This window comes from Typopeltis vanoorti, chromosome 4 (genome assembly GCF_054136105.1).
Source record: "Typopeltis vanoorti isolate ZY-2024b chromosome 4, IOZ_Tvanoo_1.0, whole genome shotgun sequence".
Taxonomy (NCBI): domain Eukaryota; kingdom Metazoa; phylum Arthropoda; class Arachnida; order Uropygi; family Thelyphonidae; genus Typopeltis; species Typopeltis vanoorti.
The window spans coordinates 84,981,438-85,004,585 of record NC_143552.1 but is presented as its reverse complement, the minus strand read 5'-3'; the positions used below and the strand labels follow the sequence as shown (position 1 = coordinate 85,004,585).

General features: G+C 34.3%; 1 protein-coding gene across 1 annotated transcript in view; it reads left to right on the top strand.

Annotated features, from left to right (window-relative positions):
• The window catches only part of LOC150107468 (NAD(P) transhydrogenase, mitochondrial-like), a 326,339-nt gene that overhangs the window by 282,032 nt on the left and 21,159 nt on the right, over window positions 1-23,148 (top strand). Inside the window, exons 11-12 of the mRNA XM_090391890.1 lie at window positions 6,409-6,597; window positions 15,633-15,784. Coding sequence (XP_090248016.1) covers window positions 6,409-6,597; window positions 15,633-15,784 — 341 coding nt within the window. The remainder of the gene's footprint in view (window positions 1-6,408; window positions 6,598-15,632; window positions 15,785-23,148) is intronic.

The following is a 23,148-nucleotide window of genomic DNA, read 5'->3' as shown; positions in this document are numbered from 1 at the left end:
GTTGTTTATCTTCCTTTTGGGGAACAGGCTGGATAAAAGCTTTTTTCAAGCTGTTGGATAGATATCAGTTGAGTATGACAGCTTACAGAAGCAATACAAGATGGGTGTTAGTTCTGGAGGACATGATTTTAGTACAACTGGAGGAATACCATCAGGGCTAGGTTACTTATTAGTATCAAAGCCTTTGAATATTTTCTGGTATCTTGGCAAGTAGAGAAGCAATTGATGAAGACATTGATTGATTCAGCTAGGGAGGTATGTGGTGGAAGTTGTCTGCAAGGATAGAAAAATAAGATCACCATGGTGGGCACAAGAAGTTATAGAAGAAGCAGTTCTGGAAAAGAAGAAAATGTATCAAAAGTTCCTAGCAAATAAGCCGGCAGATGCCCTAAAAGAATCCAGAGAAAATGTAAGCAAGTCAAACAAAAGTCATTGGAAGACTTTGGTAAGAATATAGAGAATATCAGGAAGATGACAAAATGTTCTGGAATCCATTGAAGAAGCTTAGCAATGGAGGAAAGAGTGCTGTAAAAGGAATCAGAGATAATAAAGGTGACATGAAAACTGAAGATAAAGGTATTCTAGATGCCTGGAGTAATTACTTTGAAAGACTGCTAAATGAAATATGCAGTGTCAGCATGATGGTAGAACATTCCTAACAGGAATGCAGTCAGGAATACATATCTATAGTTGAAGTAGAGAAAGTCATCAAAAACATGAAATGTGAAAAGATAGCTGAAGTAGATGAAATTCAGCCAGAAATGCTCAAATATGAAGGTATAAAAGTTTTATGGTGGCTACATTGCATAATTCAGAAGGTCTAATTCCCAATGATTGGAACAGAGCTCTCATAGTACCCACATCTATTTAAAAAAAAAAAAGAGAGAGAGAATTAAACTGAATGTGAGAATTATGGAGGAATTTCTCTACTGAGTGTTCCAAGTAAGATTTATGCAAGCATACTTGACAGGTGTTTGAGAAAGATCGTGGGAGAGAAACTTGGAGAAGAACAACCTGTGTTCAGGCCAAATAGAGGTTGTCAAGATCAGATTTTCCCTTTAAGACAAATAGTTGAGAAACTGTGGCAATATGACAAGGATATGTACTTAAGTTTTGTAGAACTGGAAAAATAGCCATAGTATTCAACACTAAATATGAGGCTAATCCTCTTGAATGGCAGGCAGTCTCAAGTAGAGTGATGTGGGCAAATATGAGAATGGGGAACTGGACAATGAGACTTATTTGTGCCTATGGTCCCACAGAAGGTTCTACTAAGGTAGAAGTGGAGGAATTTTTTGAGGCTTTAGAAAAAGCAACTGACACAATGAAAAAGGAAAAGTTGGTCCTTGTTGGGGATCTAAATAGTAGAGTAGGAAATGATTGTGAGACATACAAAAATATTTTGGGAAAATTTGGAGAAAAGAGCAAAGCTAATAATAATGGTAAATATCTGTTGGATTTCTGCTCAGGACATGGACTGGTTATTACTAACACCATGTTCCAACATAAAAATGTGCACAAATTCACATGGAGAGAAGAGGCAAAGAAAAGTCTCACTGACTATGTTATTGTTGATAGTGATGTTTTCTCCCTGGTGTAGGACACCAGAGTGTACAGAGGATTTGAAATTGGAAGTGATCACTATTTAGTCTTGGGCAGGATCAAATTGAATTTCATATTGAAAAGAATAACATGTAAGAAAGTTTTAAAGTGAATAAAAGTTGAGCAGCTCTCAGATGTGAACTGTAGACTAAAATACACAAAGATTAAAGAAAAAAATGAAAGAGTGTGAGAACAGGAACCAAACCTTGGAGATTCAGTGGCAAGCCTTGAAGAAAACCCTTATTGATTCAGCCAAAGAGGCATGTGGTGAGGTATTCTGCAAGGATAGAAAAATCAGAACTCTATGGTGGACACAGGAAGTTAAAGAGGAAGTGAAGGAAAAGAAGAAAGCATATCAAAAGTTCCTGGCAAATAAGTCAGCTTTTGCTCTTAGAGAATACAGAGACAAATGTAAGAAAGCGAAACACTGTGTAAAACTAGCTAAACAAAAGTCATGGGAGGACTTTGGCAAGAACATAGAAAATAAATATCAAGAAGGTGGCAAAATATTCTGCAGGTTGTTGAAGAAGCTTAGAAATGGAGGAAAGAGTGCTGTAAAAGGAGTTAGAGATGATAAAGGTGACATGAAAACAGGAGAAAAAGATATCCTTGATAATTACTTTGAAAAACTACTAAATGAAACAAGCAGTGATGACAGCACAGTGGTAAAAAACACTGACCAGGCATGCAGTCAGGAATCCATACTTGAAGTAGAAAAAGCCATTAGAGGCATGAAATGTGGAAAGGCAACAGGAGTAGATGATATTCGACTAGATATGCTCAAGTATGGAGGTATAAAAGTCTTACAGTGGCTGCATTACATAGTTCAGAAGGCCTGGACAAAGGGACGAATTCCAGATGATTCGAGTAGAGCTCTCATAGCACCCATATATAAAAAGGGAAATAAAACTGAATGTGAGAATTACCGAGGTATTTCCCTGCTGAGTGTTCCTGGTAAGATTTATGCAAATATACTTGAGAAATGGTTGAGAAGTATTGTGGAAGGGAAGCTTGGTGAAGAACAAACTGGATTCAGGACAAATAGAGGCTGTCAGATCAGATCTTTACTTTATGACAAATAGTTGAGAAATCATGGAAAATATAACAAAGATCTGTATTTAAGTTTTTGTAGATATGGAAAAGGCATATGACAAGGTGCCAAGAGAGAAGCTATTCCATACGCTACAGTTATATGGTGTCAATGGGACATTATATCAAGCAATACTTAGTCTTTATTTGAGTTGTTAGTCAGCAGTTAGAATTGAAGAAAGTACAGGAAGATGGTTTAATGTTAAATCTGGTGTGAGACAAGGATGTACATTATCCCCTGTGTTATTCATTATCTATATGGATCACATTATGAAGGACAGTGATATTATATGTGATATCGAAATTGGAGATGTTAATGTCAGCTCTTTGCTTTATGTGGATGATGTTATACTTCTAAATAAATCTGCTACAAGTCTGCAAGATTCCTTGACTAAATTGAATAACTGTTGTAATAGATGTGGTATGAAGGTCAGCAATAAAAAGACAAAGACAATGAAAATAGGCAGAATCATTGAAAATATCAACTGCATTGTGAACGGAGAACTTGTGGAACAAATAAAACATTTCAGCTACTTAGGCAAGATTTTTACTGAAGATGGTAAATTAAATATGGAAATAGACAACAGAATCAGCAAAGCTGGTATGGTAGGAAGTCAATTGAATAAATTCATATGGAATAAGAGAGAAATTAGTCAGAACACTAAAGTAGCTGTATACAAGACAGTTTTAGCTTATGGATCTGAGAGCTGGGTCAGAAGTAAAACACTTGACCAAAGAATAGAGACTGCAGATATGAGAGTCCTGAGAAAGATTAGAGGTATGAACTGATGTCATCAATGACAGTATTATATTAAAAATGAGGATATTAGGAAAGACCTTGACATTGTCAGCATCCTGGAATGCTTTAGCAGAGCAAATCTCAGGTGGTATGGTCACTTAAACAGAATGGGCGAGGAAAGATTAACAAAACAAGTGTTCTCTATTAGGTTGGTAGGATAAATGACCCAGAGGAAATCCAAGATATAGGTGGATTGATACAGTACAAAGTGCCTTAGACGAGAGAAGTATAAGATCCGATAATGTTGGAGTCTTGACAAGTAACAGACTGATTTGGAGGAAAATTGTAGATAGGAAGTTAGTAATGATGTAAATTTTTCATGTAGTACTATCATATCCTGTACACCCCTTTAGGGTGCATGGCATTAATTTGAAGATGATGATGATATCTGAAAAAGGCATATGACAAGATGCTCAGAGAAAAGCTTTTCAAAACACTACAGTTATATGGGGTGAATGGCATATTATACAAATCAATACATAGTCTATATTTAAGTTGTCAGTCAGCAGTTAGAATGGAAGAAAATACAGGAAGATTGTTTATAAAATCAAGGGGGAAGACAAGGACGCACATCATCTCCACTCTTATTCATCATCTATATGGATCACATTATGAAAGAAAGTGGCATCAAGACTGATATTAGAACTGGAGATGTCAAACTTAGCTCTTTGCTTTTTGCAGATGATGCTGTACTCCTAAACACATCTAGTGTAAGTCTCCAGGATGCACTAAATAGAATAATAGCTGCAACAAATTTGGCATGAAAATCAGTAATAAAAAGACTAAAATTATGAAAGCAGGAGCATAGAAAACTTTAGGTACATTCTGAATGGAGATCCTATAGAACAAGTAAAATATTTCAGGTATTTAGGCACAGTTTTTAGTGAAAATGACAAATTAAATCTGAAAATAGACAACGGAATAAGCAAAGCTGGTGTGGTGAGTAGCCAGCTGAATAAATTTATATGGAATAAGAGAGAGATTAACAGAAACACCAAACTAGCAGTATACAGAACAATGTTTAAACCAGTTTTAAGTTATGGATCTGAGAGTTGGGTTAGAAATAAAGCACTTGATCAAAGACTAGAGACCATATATATGAGGGTTCTGATAAAATTAGAGAAGTGAAACTTTGGTATAAAAGGCAGAATCATATTAAAAATGAAGACATTAGAAAAGAACTTGTCACCATTCACAAATGTCTCAGCAGAGCTAATCTAAGGTGATGGGTGTGGCCACTTAAATAAAATGGGCAAAAGAAGGTTAGCAAAACAGGTGTTTGATGACAAGATGGCAGGAAAGAGACCCAGAGGAAGACCAAGGTCTAGGTGGATTGATTTGGTTAGAAGTTCCTTAGAAGCACAAAATGTTAGATATGACAGTATTAGAGTGCTCACAGGTAATAGATTGATTTGAGGGAAAATTATTGATAGGGGGTTAATAATGATGTAAACATAATCAGTATTGCTGTCATTGTAACCTGAACATCCCTTGGGGATACTTATCAAAAAACTGATAATGATGATGAGAATACAAAGTTTATGTCTGGTGTGAAATTAGCCTATACATCCTCTGTCCAAAAAGAAACCGAACTTTTCGAAAATAGAAGAAACTAGTAGTGCCACCTGTTGTATCTTTTTGTTGTGGAAAGCAGCAACCTTCATTAGTGTTGTGTCAGTGTTTATGACATTGTTTCATTAGAAGCCGAGTTATAGTGCCAAGAGTGACAGCGTGTTTTGACGAATGGTCGGTCGTCACGATATTCATGCCATACACGACGAATTCTCACTATCAATTACTTCAAAACTTCGAGATAAAACTCACCATTGACCGTTTGGCCAGCAGAACGAATTTTTTGTGGATAATGCTCTTGGAATCATAGAAACAAATGAGCATTGTCTTTACTTTTGACTTCTCCAAGCAACTTTTTTTTGGATGCCCCCTCTTTTGGTGGTCTCCACTCAGCGCTCTAGCACTTTGTTTCGGGCTCATACTCAAAACATCACGTTTCGTCACCAATAGCGATCGTTTCAAGGAAGTTTGAGTCTTTATGAGCAGTTTTAATGAGGTCTTTGCAGTGTTCAATTCGATACATTTTTGCTCGTTGGTCAACTTGTGGGGAACAAATCACGAATTCATTTTATGAAGGCCCAAACTCTCGGTCAAAATCTTGTGCAAGTTGATTTTGGGATCCCCAATTCATCTTCAATCAATCTCACGGATGATTTCGGGTTTCCTTTGATGAAATCACGTACGTTTTGGATGTTAACTTCGCTCAGTCCAATTTTTGGATGGCCCTGCTTTTCATCATCCTCAAGCATCTAATGACCACTTTGAAATCGCTTAAACCACTTGTAAACTTGAGTATGGGATAAGCATTCATCACCATATGCTTTTTGATGCATTTGATCCATTTTGGTAAAACGTTTACCAAGTTTAACACAAAGTCAATCGCAGTTCTCTGTTTGAAACTCATTTTCTGACCATTCGTCAAATCACACTGTCACTCTTGGCATTATAACTTGGCTTCTAATGAAACAAATGTCATAAACAGTTCACACAACATTAATGAAGGTTGCTGCTTTCGACAACAGAAAGATACAACAGGTGGTACCACTAGTTTATTCTATTTTCAAAAAGTTCAGTTTCTTTTTGGACAGAGGGTGTATGTTACTGTACATAAATGAAATCAGAACCAAAAGTTATACAGTGTAATTATTATAAATATTATCATATAAAAATAAACATAACTGGTAAACCATATGAAAACATGCAATTTAAGTGGATATTGTTTTTGGTTCAAAGAACTTCAAACTGGTTGGGGTTTATGATTACCTTTAAAAATCATAGCTAAATGCATAAACTTTAGTTTTTATTTCTAACTTTTGACATTAGCTTTTTTTCATTTTTACTAATAGGACTACTGAATTCGGCACCCCTTCTTCTTCCTGGACGTCATGCTCTAAACAGTGGATTGTTAGCTGGAAATGTTTTATCAATGGCTTATTTTATGATGAGTAACAATTACACTGTTGGATTGGGTTGCCTTGGATCCACTGCTGCACTCTCTGCCATTATGGGAGTTACTCTCACTGCTGCAATTGGAGGTAGACTTTTGATATATTGACATAATACATTGTTTTGTTTCTTATGTAATATTGAAATTGATAAAGGCATTTACATGTTTTCTGTTGAAAATCATTGGTTTTTATTTGATCTTTTGTACCTAAGACTATAGGAACTAGCTAAAAATAATTTTATAACAGAGTATGCATATTATAGTGCTTCACCAGTGCATCATTATTGTTAATTATGCATTGGTGAAACACTATAATCAGCATACTCTTTGTTATAATTTCCTTTCTGATCAAAAAAAATAAAAAAGTTAGGAACCTTTGTCAGCAATTACTCTACATTCTGATAACATCAGAAACAGTTCTCAGATGTCTTTTAGAAAGATGATGTTCAAATCTCACCCAGGATGCAGTGAACTTTTATAGGGGATTTTCACTTGAAGGTCAGTTAGTAGATAGCTGACATGGTTTTTTTTACTCTGAGACACTTAGCTTTTCCATCCCACAAATAGGAAGACAGGCTAGAACGACATGCACAATTAACAGGGTAGCATACAATATACTATCATGTTATCCTAGGTTGCTTCAGCTACATTTCCAGCCTAGTCCAACTTAAAAACATAGCAACGCATCTTTACTTTTGTTATAAAATTCTGTCACTGTTACTCTGTCAAAAATGATAATAATTAAATAAATCACTAAATCAACAGATTTACTACACATTTGTTGGCCTAGTTAACTGAGGTGATAGCATCCACTTCCAACCAAAAGATTATTATTTGGAATCCCACTATGCCATAGATTTGTTTAGATGGTAAACTATTTTTTGTCATTAAAAACCAGAAAAGTTTTGTCTCTAGATCAGCAAAACTGGATTATCTAACCCTTAGTCCATCCATAGAATTGAGTGTATGTTAAGTTTATGTGCAGTCTTTCATGGCTGGTCATGAAATCATGGCTTGGGTTTATGATCCAATCCATGACCAGCCATGTAATTTTCATGGCTGGCAATCATAAGGTTAGCCTCATCTATCAGTATTTACTGCAGTAATAACAAGACTGCATTAGAATTCATTCAGCAGATATAATTCAGATTTTCTGACAATGGAATTGCCATTAAGGATCAGATCTACAGAAATCTGAGAGAGCAGGAGATAGAGACTAATTTCTACTATTCGTGTATAAGAAATAATATAAAGTTTTATTTTTATTTGGCACATGCAGAAGTACAAATTCCACAGAAATATTAAAGACTCTTCAAAATGTTACTTTCCTGGCTTTCTGCTTGCCTAATGAATCTGATTCTGCTTATAGATTATTTTATGCACTTTTATGTATAGTTTCATTTTTGACAAGAATTCCTTAGGCTTAATAAGTATTATGAGGGAAAATGCATTGAGTTCATTTGGCCATAATAATATGAAAAAATGATAACCAACTAGTTTTGCTGCAGATACTTGTGGCTTCATCTAGGTTAAGATAAAAAAATGCAATAAAAGGCTAACGTGAAGTAAACATTACTATATTACGATTAAAATACAGAACGTGTAGGAACCGTTACAACATAAGTTGAAAATGGAAACCATGTGGAGCATGGGAACTGGCACAGGTTAGCTATTGTTCAGTGATGTGCACAAGACAGTTGTTTGAAAAGTTAAAGCCTGACATGCAGAAAGATCTAATGAGTGATTTCCAAATATCACACAGGATCATTCCTGGTTCCTATTGAGTGTGCCTTGTGAAAGGATAACCATAGTAGACTCTTTTAAGTTGCAAGAAGTGAAGTTGTCTTCTATGTAAGGCATGGAGCTCTTATCCCCTTCAATGTTATGATGAATATGAGAGGAGTGAAAAGCTACTCCTGAGCTGTCTTCTCTGTTGTTATTAATGTCTTTAGTATGCTCTTCCTGTCTAATTTCCAAATTTCTACATGTCTGCTCTATGTAAGAAAGGCCACAAGAACATGGAATATTATACACTCCAGGATGTTTGTAGAAAGGGTTGTGGTCTTTAGATGAATGCAGTAAACTTTGTATAGTCAAAATGGCTTGAAAGCCACTTGTGTCATGACATTTGAGGATACTGATGATCTTGAGAGAAAGTCTACCAATATAAGGGATGGAAACCTGCTAACTGACTAATTTAACCTCAGATACTTGTGGCTTCATCCAGGTTAAGATAAGAAATACAATAAAAGGCTAACATGAACTAAAACATTACTAAAATACAGAATATGTAGGAACCATTCCAGTAAGTTGAAAATGGAAACCATGTGGAGCATGGGAGCTGACACAAGTCAGTTATTGTTCAGTGACATGTGGCGTATTTGTAGAGAATAGTATTTTTCATACCATTTTCTAAAATACCTGTTGCTCACAAGTAGTGGTACACATAAGACATAAGGCATTTATGTCATTTGTTTTTACTGGCGAAAAGTCTACGTATTCCTGACTCATCTTAACCATAAATAATTTCAAGTGGGTTTCATTTTACTGAAGCTATCTTATGAACCAGTAAAATAAAACATCTAAATGGTCACTTCCCGCACTCTTCTGTTCCTTCCCTATTTGTGAGGCATCTGTTCATGGTGGAAGGGACCTCCCATTGATGGTACTGGTCCTTTTCATTCCTTTTTTTTTTTTCTATGCTTTTCTTCCCATTTTCTTTTCTCTACTTCTCCTGCGTCTGTTTTAGACCACCATCACTGGGATCCTAATAGTCTTGCACTACTTTGACTCCTCTTTGGGAAGACTGGGCCCTGTATGTCCTGTCCAGGATCAGTTGGTTAGCAATCAGGCTTGCTTTCCAGTGTCACAGTAAGTCTCCTTCTCCATGGTCTGGTGACAGGACCCAAGGCTTGCTGTGATGCTGTTATAACATCTGGGGTTGTTCTGGTGTTTCATTCCTGAATATATCCATTGTTCACCAGAGAGTGGGGCATCCATGTATATTCCACTCAGTGGGTAGGGAACTCTGGTACTGTATCAAACTCCAGAGAATGAATAATTTTTCATCCTCTTGTTTATTAGGGCTTCGACTAGCCTCAACCAGGTTCAGAAACTGTAGAATCATCAACAGAAAAACCAAAGAAATAAACAAAAAACATCGGAAGCTGCAATAAATACACCATTTTTCTTAATTCTGCATTTAACAGGAGAATGTTCACTTGAAAAAATGTCCCTCTTCTTTATCCAGAAGAGTTTGAAAGGGTTGGCAGGATCTTTAAAATCTGTAAAGAAATTGCATTCAGGGGATATCCTTATTGAAGCAGCTAGAGTAGCATAATAAAATAAAAAAAAAAAAATCATTCGGCATCTGTTGGGCAAATACCAATTATGGTTACCCACACAAAACTTTAAACTTTTCTAGAAGCATAATACCTCCTACGTAGGATTGGGCACCTAGAAACATCATCCTTACCTTCAACAGACCAAAACCACGAACATCTGTCAAAGCAGGTTATCTTAATTGTCTAGTAAGACTCTGTATCCTGAATCCTTTATGCTACTTTAAATGTCAGGAATATGGTTATCCTCAAATCACCTGCTGTGACTTGACTCTGCCATCTGTGCCTGTATTGCAGTAAAAAAGACGAAGAGGCCTATCACAAGAATAGCAACATTTATTAAACCCTCTTATGCTGAGAAGGCAACTGTAAAGAGTATCAGTTAAGACATTGACACATATGTCAATCCTGCCTTCGAGCAACTACAACATCCTTGAATGATATGACCTGCTCAGTTCCTTTGAGTGAATGAAAGGGGAAAAATTATTATGGATTTTTATTCGCTCCTGGAACATGCCAAAAATGGTCCCACTACACAAAATTCTTCTTATTAAAAAATAATGGAACATGTTTTGTCAAAATCAATGACAAAACATGTTCCATTATTTGGATCAATGACATGCCTCCAAACTCATTAATAGATGATCCATCACAGATAGCATGGATACCTCTACTCCCCACTTCAAGAAGATAAAACCATTAATAAACAGAGTGCCCTAAAGGGAGTGGAATTTGACAATATCTTGAATATTTTTCCAGAAAAAGAAGAAATGATGGACACTGACCATCCACAATTCTCAAAAAAGAAAAAATCCAAGATTAATGAAAATAAAACCTCGACATCGAATAAAATGATGACATTAAAGCTCTCTTGCAGAAGTATAAACCAATACTACTTCTGCCTGCAGGAAACATACCTGAAACCAAGTGATGATCTTTTTAAAAATTATTAGTGTTTTTTTATGTGGCTATTATCCACAAATCCAGAATCTGATGAAAATCATGTAAGAGGAGTGGTACTTATGTTGAATTAAGAGACAGTAAAAGCTTGATAAATTGGAAACACATAAATGACTGAATAATAATGGCTAGTTATATTCAGGGTGTATTAAATTAACCATAATACGGATTTATGCACCAACAAAAGTAAGAATTTTGAAGAAAAGGAGATCTTTTGTGATAAATTACAGAAAAAATGTAACAGACAAGTAATGCACCATGATATGATTATTCTTATGGATGACATGAATGCTAAATTTGGCAAAAGAAATAATGAAGATGAAAGAGCAGCAGGTAAAGAAGCATGTGATCGGAGAAATGATATTATCAACTTTTTTATGAAATGAATTATCTTTATTTAAACATAAAGACATACATACATGAAATGACTTTGAAAAAACAAAAGCCACATTGATCATATTACAGTAAAGGGTAATTTTAAGAGTTCACTCTTAGATGTTAAACTAAGGTGAAAAGCAATTGTAGGAACTGCTCGTTACTTTGTAACAGCCAAACTTAAAATTAAAACTGCATAGGAGTAGAAACATTAAAAATCAAAAGGGAAGGATAAAATATGATATATCCAAATTTAAAATGAATGAAATAAAGGAAAATATTTCTATAATTTTAAAAAAATTGATTTCAGATTTTGAAAAATGAGAAGCCAAAAAAAGTGAGAAAGTAAAAATCCCAGAAGACATGAATGAAAGGTAAAGGGAAAATTGGAAGTTGTATAAGGAGGACGTGAGCAGGGGCATAAGGTATAGGTTCCTTGCATGGAAAGTGGTTAATCAGTGGAATGTTTTGCCTGACATTGTGGTGAATGCAGATACATTGAATGAGTTTAAAGCATGGTTTGATAGGCTTTGTGTGTAACTGTGTTTGCCTCCCACAACGAGTCTTTAGCCTCCATAAAAATACACTGATATACAAGCAAAATCGGAAGCATTGTGTTGTAGTCATTCTAGTTGTCTGTAGTAGAATTCTTACGAATATAATACAGATCTTTACTTAAGTTTTGTTCTACATGTCTTCAGTTTACACTAAATTTTGCTACATAATTTTGGACTAATTGTCTTTGTACTATATTTAGTGCTACGGTCAAGCTTCTTGCTTTTCTAGCATCTGCAGTATGGTGTCTGTTCGGGAGAGGACATTTTCTCTTATACTGGGATATTTTCCTTCTGGTCTTCCAAAAAAGAATAGGCACAGTGAGCAAAAATCAGTTTATGCCTGTGAATAAAAATGAACCCTATGTTTATAGCAAGCACACCTATCTCATTAACATCGTATTTGATATTAACTTTGTTGGGTTTTTGTTTTTACTTGATTATGTATAGTAAGGGCACGTTGTTTTGATGATTTTTAAATCCAGTGTAAATAGGATTGTATGTTTAGTGTGTATACATGTATGTACTGAATTGTGATGTAAAATGTGGGACTTACTGTAGATTGTGGTAAAAAAAAAAAGTTTGAAAATGCTGTTATAGCCCACATCACTAAGGAAAGTGCTATTAATTCATATAGGAGATCAGCTTAGTTCTTTTTTCCATGTAGGATGATATTATCCTATTGATCTTCTATGTGTCTTTAAGTCCTTAGCTAGATTAAACAGTTGTGACAAATATATTTATATGAAAATCAGCAATAAAAAAGCACTAAAATTTTGAAAATATGCAGGGAAATTGAATTCATCAGCTGCATTCTAATCTGCACTAATAGTAAACTCATAATACAACAGGATATATGCTTTAGCTACTTAAGTACTATCTTTAGTGAAGATGGCAGTTATGGAAAGCTAATTAAAAAAAATAGTCAAATGAGGAAGGGGGGGGGATTCATGCGAAGGCCAAAGTCGGTACACAGGATGTTTTTCCAAGTGAAAAGCTTTTTTTTTTTTTTTTTTTTTTTTTCATGTGTATATAGAAAATATGACTTCTGCATTAATTTAGCATATTTTCTTGGGTCTGGCTTCCTCTCATGAGACCTCATTAAATGTCAAAACCAGTCTGGGCAGTGACATTATAGGCAATTGATGTGTAGTCAACAGCCTCTATATACATGTGCAAAGTAGACTAAGTATGCTTACACACTTGGATATAGGATTGCAACAAAAATTTAATTTCTTATCAAGTATAAGCTCCACTTTATTGGTGGAGCTGTGCTTCAGGAAGCAGGTGAGATTTTGGTGTGATGATAGACAACGAACTAATGTTCTGAGGGCACATTGCAAGTGTTGCAAAAACTGCACGTCTTATTTTTGTTATGATAAGAAGCACATTAATATGTAAGAATATGGAGGTGGTGATGTCTCTGTATAAGGCACTAGTCAGACCACATATGGACAATTATATACAAATTTGTTAAAGATACCAAGCAATTTTATAAGTTAGATTTTAATCATTTTTCCCAAGCAAGCAAACAGACAGGTAAGTCAATTTTGCACCTGAACATAGTTCAAGCCTGAGGCAACTTGTGGTAAAGGTGGAGTAAGATCCGATCACTTTCCTTAGTATTTTCCCCTAATGCAAAGCACATCCCCCTGCAGAGATGTATGATGCTATGCATTAAAGGCAAGGGCCACTACCCAGACCAGTTTCGACCTTTATTGGGGTCTCGTCATTGGGAGCCAGATCCAAAAAAATGCCAAGGTTGAAGTAATGCAGAGCTTATAAATTTTACCTAAACAAGTTGCCACAAGGTGCATTGACCTTAGTAAATAAAAATCTCAGGATGAGAGTAAGATGTAGAAAGTTTTTTACCTTGGTTATATACTATGTTAAAGATACCAAGCAATTTTATAAGCTAGGTTTTAATCCTTTTTCCCAAGTATAGTATATACCCAAGGTAAAAAACTTTCTACATCTTACTCTCATCCTGAGATTTTTATTTAATAAGGTCAAAGCACCTTGTGGCAACTTGTTTGGGTAAAATTTATAAGCTCTGCATTACTTCAACCTTGGCATTTTTTTGGATCTGGCTCCCACTGACGAGACCTCAATAAAAGTCAAAACCGGTCTGGGTATTGACCCTTGCCTTTAATGCATAGCATCATACATCTCCGCAAGGGGATGTGCTTTGCATTAGGGGAAAATACTAAGGAAAGTGATCGGATCTTACTCCACCTTTACCACGAGTTGCCTCAGACTTGAACTGTGTTCAGGTGCAAACTTGACTGACTTGTCTGTTTGCTTACTTGGGGAAAAAAGGATTAAAACCTAGCTTATAAAATTGCTTGGTATCTTTAACATAGTATATATCCAAGGTAAAAAACTTTCTATACACAAATTTGGTTGCCTTGTTTTCATTGTGACATGGAAACACTAGAGAGGATCCAAAGATGAATGACCAGAGTGATATTGGTACTCTGGAGTATCAGTTATGCAGAGCAGTTGAGGGAATGTTGTTTCAGAGTTTGGAAAAGAGCAGATATCATGGAGACCTTCAAGTTGGTTAAGAGTTCTTACCAGATTAATTCAGAACAAAATATATAAAAAAGAGTGGATGAGAAGAATGGGGAGGCCATCCCTGGAAATTGTATAAAGATATGGTGAAGAGAGGTGTGAGGGGTAGATTTTTTTGGTGAGCTGAATGCATTGTGAATACAGGGAGGTGTGTAAATGATTTGAAGGTTCAGCAATAGACATGCTGCTGGTTGAGTGGCCTGCCACGATGAGTGTACTGACTCCATGGAGGTTATTGTCATGATGATAATAATAATAATATGCATTGTAGCCAAGCAGGAAAACTTTTAACTTAGTTTTTGTATATTTATAAGTCTTGGTCTTGACATTTTGAAAGGCAGTCAGGCAGGGAAGTTGAAAATATAACAAGGGATACATTATATAGCTAGTGACACAGGAACCAGCATATAACTATTGTTCATGATGCCAAATTGAAAATACAACTGAGGAACACGTCAGTAACAGCCGAAAACAATGGGATTTTTAAATAAAGATGGTTATATTCTAAACTCTTGCTCTCTTACAGAAGTAAAATTAAATTATACCTTTAGTGCCATGTCCTGAACTGTTAAAATCATTAAAATGCACAAAGAAAGTTAGTCTTTTTTACAAAATTTCTAACAATATAACAAGAAGAATAAGAAAGTGGTGGAAAGGATCTAGAGACAAGTGACCAAACTTTGACTGGCTTGTGGAGGCTTCTCAGTTACAAAGTTTAATTTATAGGCAGAAAAGAGGTGATATGATAGGAACATGTAATGTACTAAAGGGATTTTATAAAGTAGAAGCTGAAGAAATTTTTCAATACATTACTTGACTAGATGGAAGAGAACAAGAAGTTCATCCCCTGGAAGTTACTGTAAGGGTGCGGTTAGCAAGAGTGTAAGAATATTTTTTTCTTGATGAGCAGTGAACAACCAGTCATGAGTGCTTTGTAGCAAATTAGTTTAAAGAGAAGTATAATAAGCATTCTGTGAGAATGATAGATGGACCTTCTATAATGAGCCTTTGCACTCCATGAAATTATCCATATAATAATATAACAAGTTTCTCATTCATGAGTGTTGCCAAGGTCTAGAAAACAGGAGGCAGGGTTACTAGTGTACATAACTGTAATGCACTATTTTTTTTAACTCACATTATGGAAAAAATTCCAGTTTTGATGTTTCTCCTTCAATTTTTCACATCATTTATTGTTTCCTTCACTTTTAGCGTTTTAGTTCACTTGATACAAAACAAGGCAAGTGGTAATTGTATCTGTACACCAACGAATCTTACATTATTCTGATATTGTTTTGTTATATATATATATTTTATAGGTGCTGATATGCCTGTTGTAATAACCGTCCTTAATAGTTACTCTGGGTGGGCTTTGTGTGCTGAAGGTTTCATGTTGAATAACAATTTAATGACTATTGTAGGAGCTCTTATTGGGTCATCTGGAGCCATTCTTTCTTATATTATGTGCAAGGTGAGAAATGAAATTCTTATAAAAACTTTGATATAACAATAAAAAAAAAAAAACTGGAAAAATTATTAGTCATTTAATTTATTGATATTTAATGTCTACATGTTCCTCTTCAGAAAATTTCACATATACGAGTTTGCATATCCTGGTTTCACATCTTTTCCTTTAGTGTTACATGGTGATCAGCATACATTCATTCATTTAAACCTCCTGTAAAGTTCAAGAACTTATTCAACTCATCCAAGGATCCACTGGCCCACCCTGGAGTATACCATATTCATTGCACCTGTACTTTGGCCTCTATAGGTCAGGACTATTCCTATCCAGAAAAAAGGAACATAAACAGCACATTAAATTTAATAACTGTGGTAAATCTTCCCTTTCTGATCATGCCCTGAATACTCTACATAAAATTGACTCCTGTTATTGAAAGGCACCTGTTGTTTACATCACACCAAAACGTGGTATGAGCATAACTTTAAGGAGGCCTGTGAAAGTCTTATCAACCACCATAATCTCAACAATAATGGTGATCTAAAAACCCAAAAATATGGATGCTACATATTCTACCCACTTAACCTTTTGGTCTAAGAGTTAATTATAATTAGGACTGTAAGCAGTTTAGGATTTTAACTCTAATATAACAACTCTTGTTAAATTATGGATTATGCCACCACTTTGCTGTATTAAAACTATCTACATGAATTTGTTCTCTGATGATATTATAAATAGAATATAGCTTTGATGTAGTTTTTTTTTTATACAACCGCCCTTAGAGGGTGCTCCACCTAGATAGGACTTTAGTGTCACCCACGTGGTTGGGCTTAGTATTGTGTGTTATTTGTTTTTATGTTACATTAGTTTTTTTGTAATCCTTGAAGATGTCTCATTTACTGAGACGAAATATATAGGAAGTATTAAATTCTGTTTTAATCCTTTCTGAGTGCTGTATACAATCCATTAAGCCTCCAATATGATGTCCTCACAGCACTTAAGCCTCTACACATGGACACACACACACGTGTGTGCGCGCGTATATATATATATATGTGTGTGTGTGCGCGCGCGTATGTATTCCAGATGATGACTTTAATATGAATATCGAAATGTCGGGAAATTAAAGTAATTATTCCTAATACAGTTGTAGTTTCCATAATTTTACTGATATGGTTTCACATCTTATTCTTGTATACTAATTATCCCTTATGAAAATTCAGTAATATGCCCTAACATGTTTCTCATAATTCCAAAATTCTGATTGAGTTGCAATCAGTGCTTTTTTGGGGGGATGTTACACAATGGTGCGGTATACTGGTACCTTTATTAACAGTGAGGCATGACATATTTGGATGTTGGAGTACATTTAGAAATGTGTAATATTCAGTATTTTTTGCATTTTTCAGTATTTTTTGCATTCTCTCTTGTTAAGATATTTGCTTTATAAAACTTTATTTTTAGAATTTTAAGTTACTTTCATGTTTATCTATTAACCTTCCTGTTAGACTGTCTTGAGTGAGTAGTTGTGCCTCATGTGGGACTATTTAGTGCCACAATAAAATTTTTGCCTGCTTATTTGGTTTATGACTATACATTATGGTGTGTTTTTATTATATAGGGTAATTTTCATTGCATTTGTTTCTAATTACTTATTTTTCACTAAATACAGTATACATTGACTGTGTTTATATCTATTTTTAACGCTAACATTAAAACTTTACTTTGTTTTGATTGCATCTTTGCAGTAAGGTGTTTTTATTATATAGGGTAATAAAAACACCCTATATAATAAAAACAAACTATGGTGTGTTTTTATTATATAGGGTAATTTTCATTGCATTTGTTTCTAATTACTTATTTTTCACTAAATACAGTATACATTGACTGTGTTTATATCTATTTTTAACGCTAACATTAAAACTTTACTTTGTTTTGATTGCATCTTTGCAGTAAGGTATTCATCCATAAATAGAGAATGTTTTTCAGGGTCATTTTTATTACGTATTGGATATTCTGGCATGCAACAAACTTGTTTGCGACAAAAGTTAGTTTTATCTGACTTCTTCATATAAAAATACACAAGTTGTCTTGAACCATAGAGTAAAAAATGAAAAGAATTATAAGTTTCTTTCTCCTTTCATAGTTAAGAAATTAAAAACAATTAAAGAATTAACTACAGAGATTGAGTCATTGAGTTTTTGTTCTTGATGATATCTGTGTCCAAACAGCAGAGAATCACTGACATAAATGATTGGCCAAATTAATTAAGAAAAAAAAAACGACTTGTACAAAATATTACTGGCTAAATTATTGACATAAGAAACTGGGTTGTGCATTATGTAATGAATGAACCATTGGAGTGGTAAAGAAGATAGCCATGAAGAAAGAATGGACAAACAATGAAGGTACCTACTTTAGCCTCATTTTCCTTCTTAAAGAGTGTAGCAACAGCTACACTCTTTAAGAAGGAAAATTTTTGATTATAAGGAAGCAGCAGGGCATAAAGTTGCTATAAAACTGCCTGTAGAAGTTGAGAAAGAGCTCCTTGAAAATCTCTGTTTAAAAAGTTTAGTTCATGAAATATTAATAACAGTAAAAAGGTTTCGCCCTGCATATAAGGTGTCCAACAAAAATCAGTCCTTTTATCGTTTTGAATCAGATCTACAAGAATTAAATGAGATTAACATGGGTCGTATTCTTCATTCAACTAATACTTGTATTAACACCATGAACCACATTAGTCAATATTTTTCTCATTTCATTATTAATGACATCATTATGTCGAACAGTAAAATTTCATTGATGAATTGACCAATTGAACAAGTGCTCAAATGTGTTCATTGAGTAACAAATCCACTTTAATTGTGTACATTTGAATACAAACTGGTATATTGGATAGTGAAATCAGCTCACCGTAAATTTGTTTTTTGGACTTGATTGAACTGGAAAGTGTTATTGCAAAAGGGTATTTGATTCTTTGTTCAATTTTCTTCATTGTTGTATGGTGATGGAAAACTATTCAAAATCTCAGTTTGCATCACATGTGATGAAAAAGCTGTTTATGATGAGTTGTAAAAATGGAATTACGAACTAATGAAAAAAAATATATATATATATATTGAGAAAAATTCCCTTCATTCTGTGGCATTGCACTAACACCGATTAGAAATATCACCAATGATATTTATTGAATAATAAGTGATACTTATTACTTATTTACACAAGAACACGATATAGGTAATACTGTTTATTTAATTATAAGCCAGATATTTCAATTTGAAATTTACAGACCATCTTCAGTGGCAGTGACAGTTGATTATGAAGTAGAATGCAAACAATGGATTGATTTGAAACAGAAAGAGCTGTGTGATGTTATATTTATAGCATCATAATGTTATAACTGAGGAAAAGGTTAATCATCAGACTTTCCCATATTTTCCATAAGATAGGCAGTCATTCAAGCATCTGTTGTTTGAACAAATGCTGAAATTTGTACCAACAACGATTAGTAGGCATGTTTTAGACTAAAGAATATTATAATCTGTGTCTATTCTGTGTTGAGCTAAGCCAGATATTTTCAGATTTATTATCCAGTTTGTCCGAAATAGGATAGATGGCAAACACAAGGAACTTAGTGTATACACCAGGAAGAGACATCGGTGAGCATTTATCTTTCTTCACCACAGAAGCCAAGCTCAAACTGTTTCATGAGCATCAGTGAAAATGAATCCACTACCAAAAATGCCACCAAACTCCATGAGATCATTTTTATAGCTCTACCTGATCATATCTTGTTGCTGCTGTTGTTACTGGTACATTTCTACCCAGACTATAATGATGATATCACTAAGCTGGTTGGAAAATGTCATTTCGATCCCAGAAAAATCATCAGAGCACACCACCACCACTTCTGGCCTATGCACAAAAGAAAAGATGGAATGAACTTCTCCTGCATTGTAAAAGGGATCTTTGACACATCAGATTTAATAGCATCTATGAATAACAAGTTCAAAGGCAATGTCCTAATGACACTCAATCGTTTTGAACTCTTGCCAAAGCAGTTGGCTGTAACTTTTGTCCAACAGTACTACTTCCATCTCTATCACATACCCAGATAACTCTATTGCATTATCACCCACAGAAAATCCAATCTCTTAGTTTCATACTTTTTTTCTCAAATGCACACAAATCCCCTCCCCCCACCCCTAACCATTCCAAACACTCAGTGCCTTCTCTGATCTTTTATTTAAAAAGGGATCAGTAGAATCTTGTCCTTACTAAATGTTAAAAAGTCTTCTGGTCCTGATGACATATTTCCAGTCCTGAAGGTTTGCACTCCAGAGTTGACTCTTATTTTGTGTTGGTTTTTTTTTTTTTTAGGATCTCTTATTCTGCTGGGACCTACTACCCAGCTTGGAAATTAGCCTGTGTTCAATCCATTCCCAAGAAGGTTGACAAATCCTGTCACAATACTATCCAATCTCTCTTATCTCGATCCTCCTTAAAGTAATGGATAGATCACCTATGATACCTTGAAGGCACTCAACTGATTAATGACTACCAATGTGGCTTCTGCCACCACTGCTGATCAAAAAGGGATCTACTTACACATGTCACCTATCTCTTTGCCAAATACCATGGAAAACTTTGGCAAATCTCAAGTTGTTACATTTCATATCTCCAAGGCTTTGGACAAGGGTTTATTAAATAATCTCCTATCATTTGGCCTGTTCCCTGACTTCTACAACTGAGTTGCCAGTTTTCTAACTGGCATTGAATGTACATTGCCTCTGATGGTGGATGGTTTGTTATCTTCTGACTATGCAGTTAATGTTGGTTCCTACAAGGCTCAGTTTTCTCTTGCCAGTTCTCTTCCTTTTGTATATTAACAACCTTCTCCAGTTGACGCTTTCATTGAAGACTATATAGTTCGCTCCTTCTCACTTGACAAACCTTGTACTACTCAAATCACCACATCAACCTCTGGTATCCTTGATTCTGATCTCCAAAACCAATTCTCTTATGTAGATAACTTTGTCAATTCCAGTGCTAACAAAATACAATTCTGCCTTATATCTCATAAAAAATAACTGTTGACTTCTGGTATTACTTTTGACAACATCAAATCTTTAGATAAGATGAGATTAGTGATTTATATAGGATTATTATAAGATATGTAGTTTATGATTAAATCTAATGGTAATATATTAAAATTAACTTGGTAATTCATAATTACCCCAAGTTAATTTTTTTTTGAATCCCTTTTGTTGCCCAACATCATAACCAGGTTGTCTTCCTCTTTTGAGGTGGGGAAAAAAAAAAAAATTTTCAGGATAATTTAATTTTAGTATTTGTAATTTCAATATTACTTTAGAATAGCTCTTTGAATATTCAAATTTCTTCAGTATAATACTATAAGACAAATTATGTATCAGTTGAATATGCCATTGCTTTAGGAATCATATATATTCAGTAGAAAATTGACAACCACATAGTATATTAAAAGTGGCAACTTGCTATTAAAATGTATAACTTTGGGATCAACTTTTGAGAAGTTTGAAGTGTTCATCATCATTTCCCAGTATATACTGTCAAAGGATATGCTACATCATTATTATTATTTTAGTTGTAGAAGTCATTAGTTTACATCATTATTATTTTGAATTTCCTGACAACAGTTTCTTTTAGATGTTATTTTTTAAGGCTCCTTTTTCATATTCCTGCTTGGGTTTATATCATAGTTTGTCTTTTTATTACTGATTTGCATACAGTTAAAAACACTTTGTGACATAAAAATTAATTATTGTATTAAAAATAAGTCATGTTGATTCACTTATTAGAAATCATTCATACTAGTTAAAATATTTACTTTACATTCAGTTATAAGCTGTATTTCCAGTCAGTCAGCAACCAGCTGTTGAATGAAGAATGCACATCTTAATTGCATCTTTTCTGACAAAAGTCAGTTTTATCTGACTTTTGTTGATATAAAAATACACAATAAAAATATGCAAAATTCACTTTTTTTTCTTTCTTTTTTTTTTCCCATAGTGTCATATTTCTCTCTTGGTCATTTTTTAACTAATTTTTTTTTAACCAAAATCTCTTCCCCACAGTCTGGTTAAATACCATCAAATTTGAGGGTATTTTGACAGTTACTGGTTATCTCTACACAGATTGCTCTTAATAGGAGTATTTTAATTCGAAATACCCTGTGTGTGTGTGTGTGTGTGTGTGTGTGTGTGTGTGTGTGTGTGTGTGTGTGTGTGTGTGTGTGTGTGTGTGTGTGTGTGTGTGTGTGTGTAATAGAGTTGGCGACAAACTGCACATTTTTGTCTGTTAACTTATTACTTAATTGTAACCATTTTTGTGTCTTTATATAAACTTTATGTGGCTTGTACTAAATATAATTGATATTCTTATGTTTTCCTTATACACCATAATTTTCTCTGTGTTTTATGAAATGCTTTCTCGTAGTCTCTATAAAGGTAAAAAATGCTTCCAAATTAAATTTATCTGTTTTAAGACATAAATATTATGCATACATGATCTTCTGTCTAAAACTACTTTGTTCTTCTGAGAGTAGATTGGTTGATATTTTTCTAAATTTTTTATTGAAAAATTTATTAGCTGCTTTGTAATTTGTATAATTTCCACAGTTATCTTTGTCTACTTCTTTGTTAAATATAGATATAACCTTACTGTTTGATCTGATGGAATTTGCATTTACTCCAGCAGTTATTTGTTAGCTTTAAGAATCTTTGATGTAAATATTCTCCACCGTACTTTACAAGCTTTGTATTTATGCTATTTAATTCACTTATTTTAAATTTTTTGAAAAAAACATTATTGCTTCTTTTAGTTCTTCTAATCTAATTAGTTCTACATCTGTATTGATTTCTTATTGTTTGTTTTCTGTTGGTGAATTTGGGTTATACCCTAAATTCTTCTAATTTTCTATTAGTTGTTTCTCTTTATTTATGTTGATTTGTGCTATATCTCTTTCTTTGTCCTGCCTGTTTGGCCACGGGGAGGACAGCCAACATGAGAATTACAGAACACAAGGACTACATCCTCGTTTACCATTTTGACTGCTCAGTGACTTTCTGACAGTGCTTTTGAAAACTACCATACAATACACTGGAAGATGGCCATTCTACCCACCAAAGCAAATATTAATGCAAGAGACTATTCCTAGAATCTGCCACAGCCTTAAACTACCAAACTTCAAAAAATGTATTTACATGAAAATGTCCTAAATTTGGGAAGACTCATCCTCAGAATTTTAGCCCATTACTATTTAGGATTTTAGGCTTACCTTTGGTTTGCCATGTCTTTAGTCTCCTTTACTCAGTGTAGTGTCTGCATGC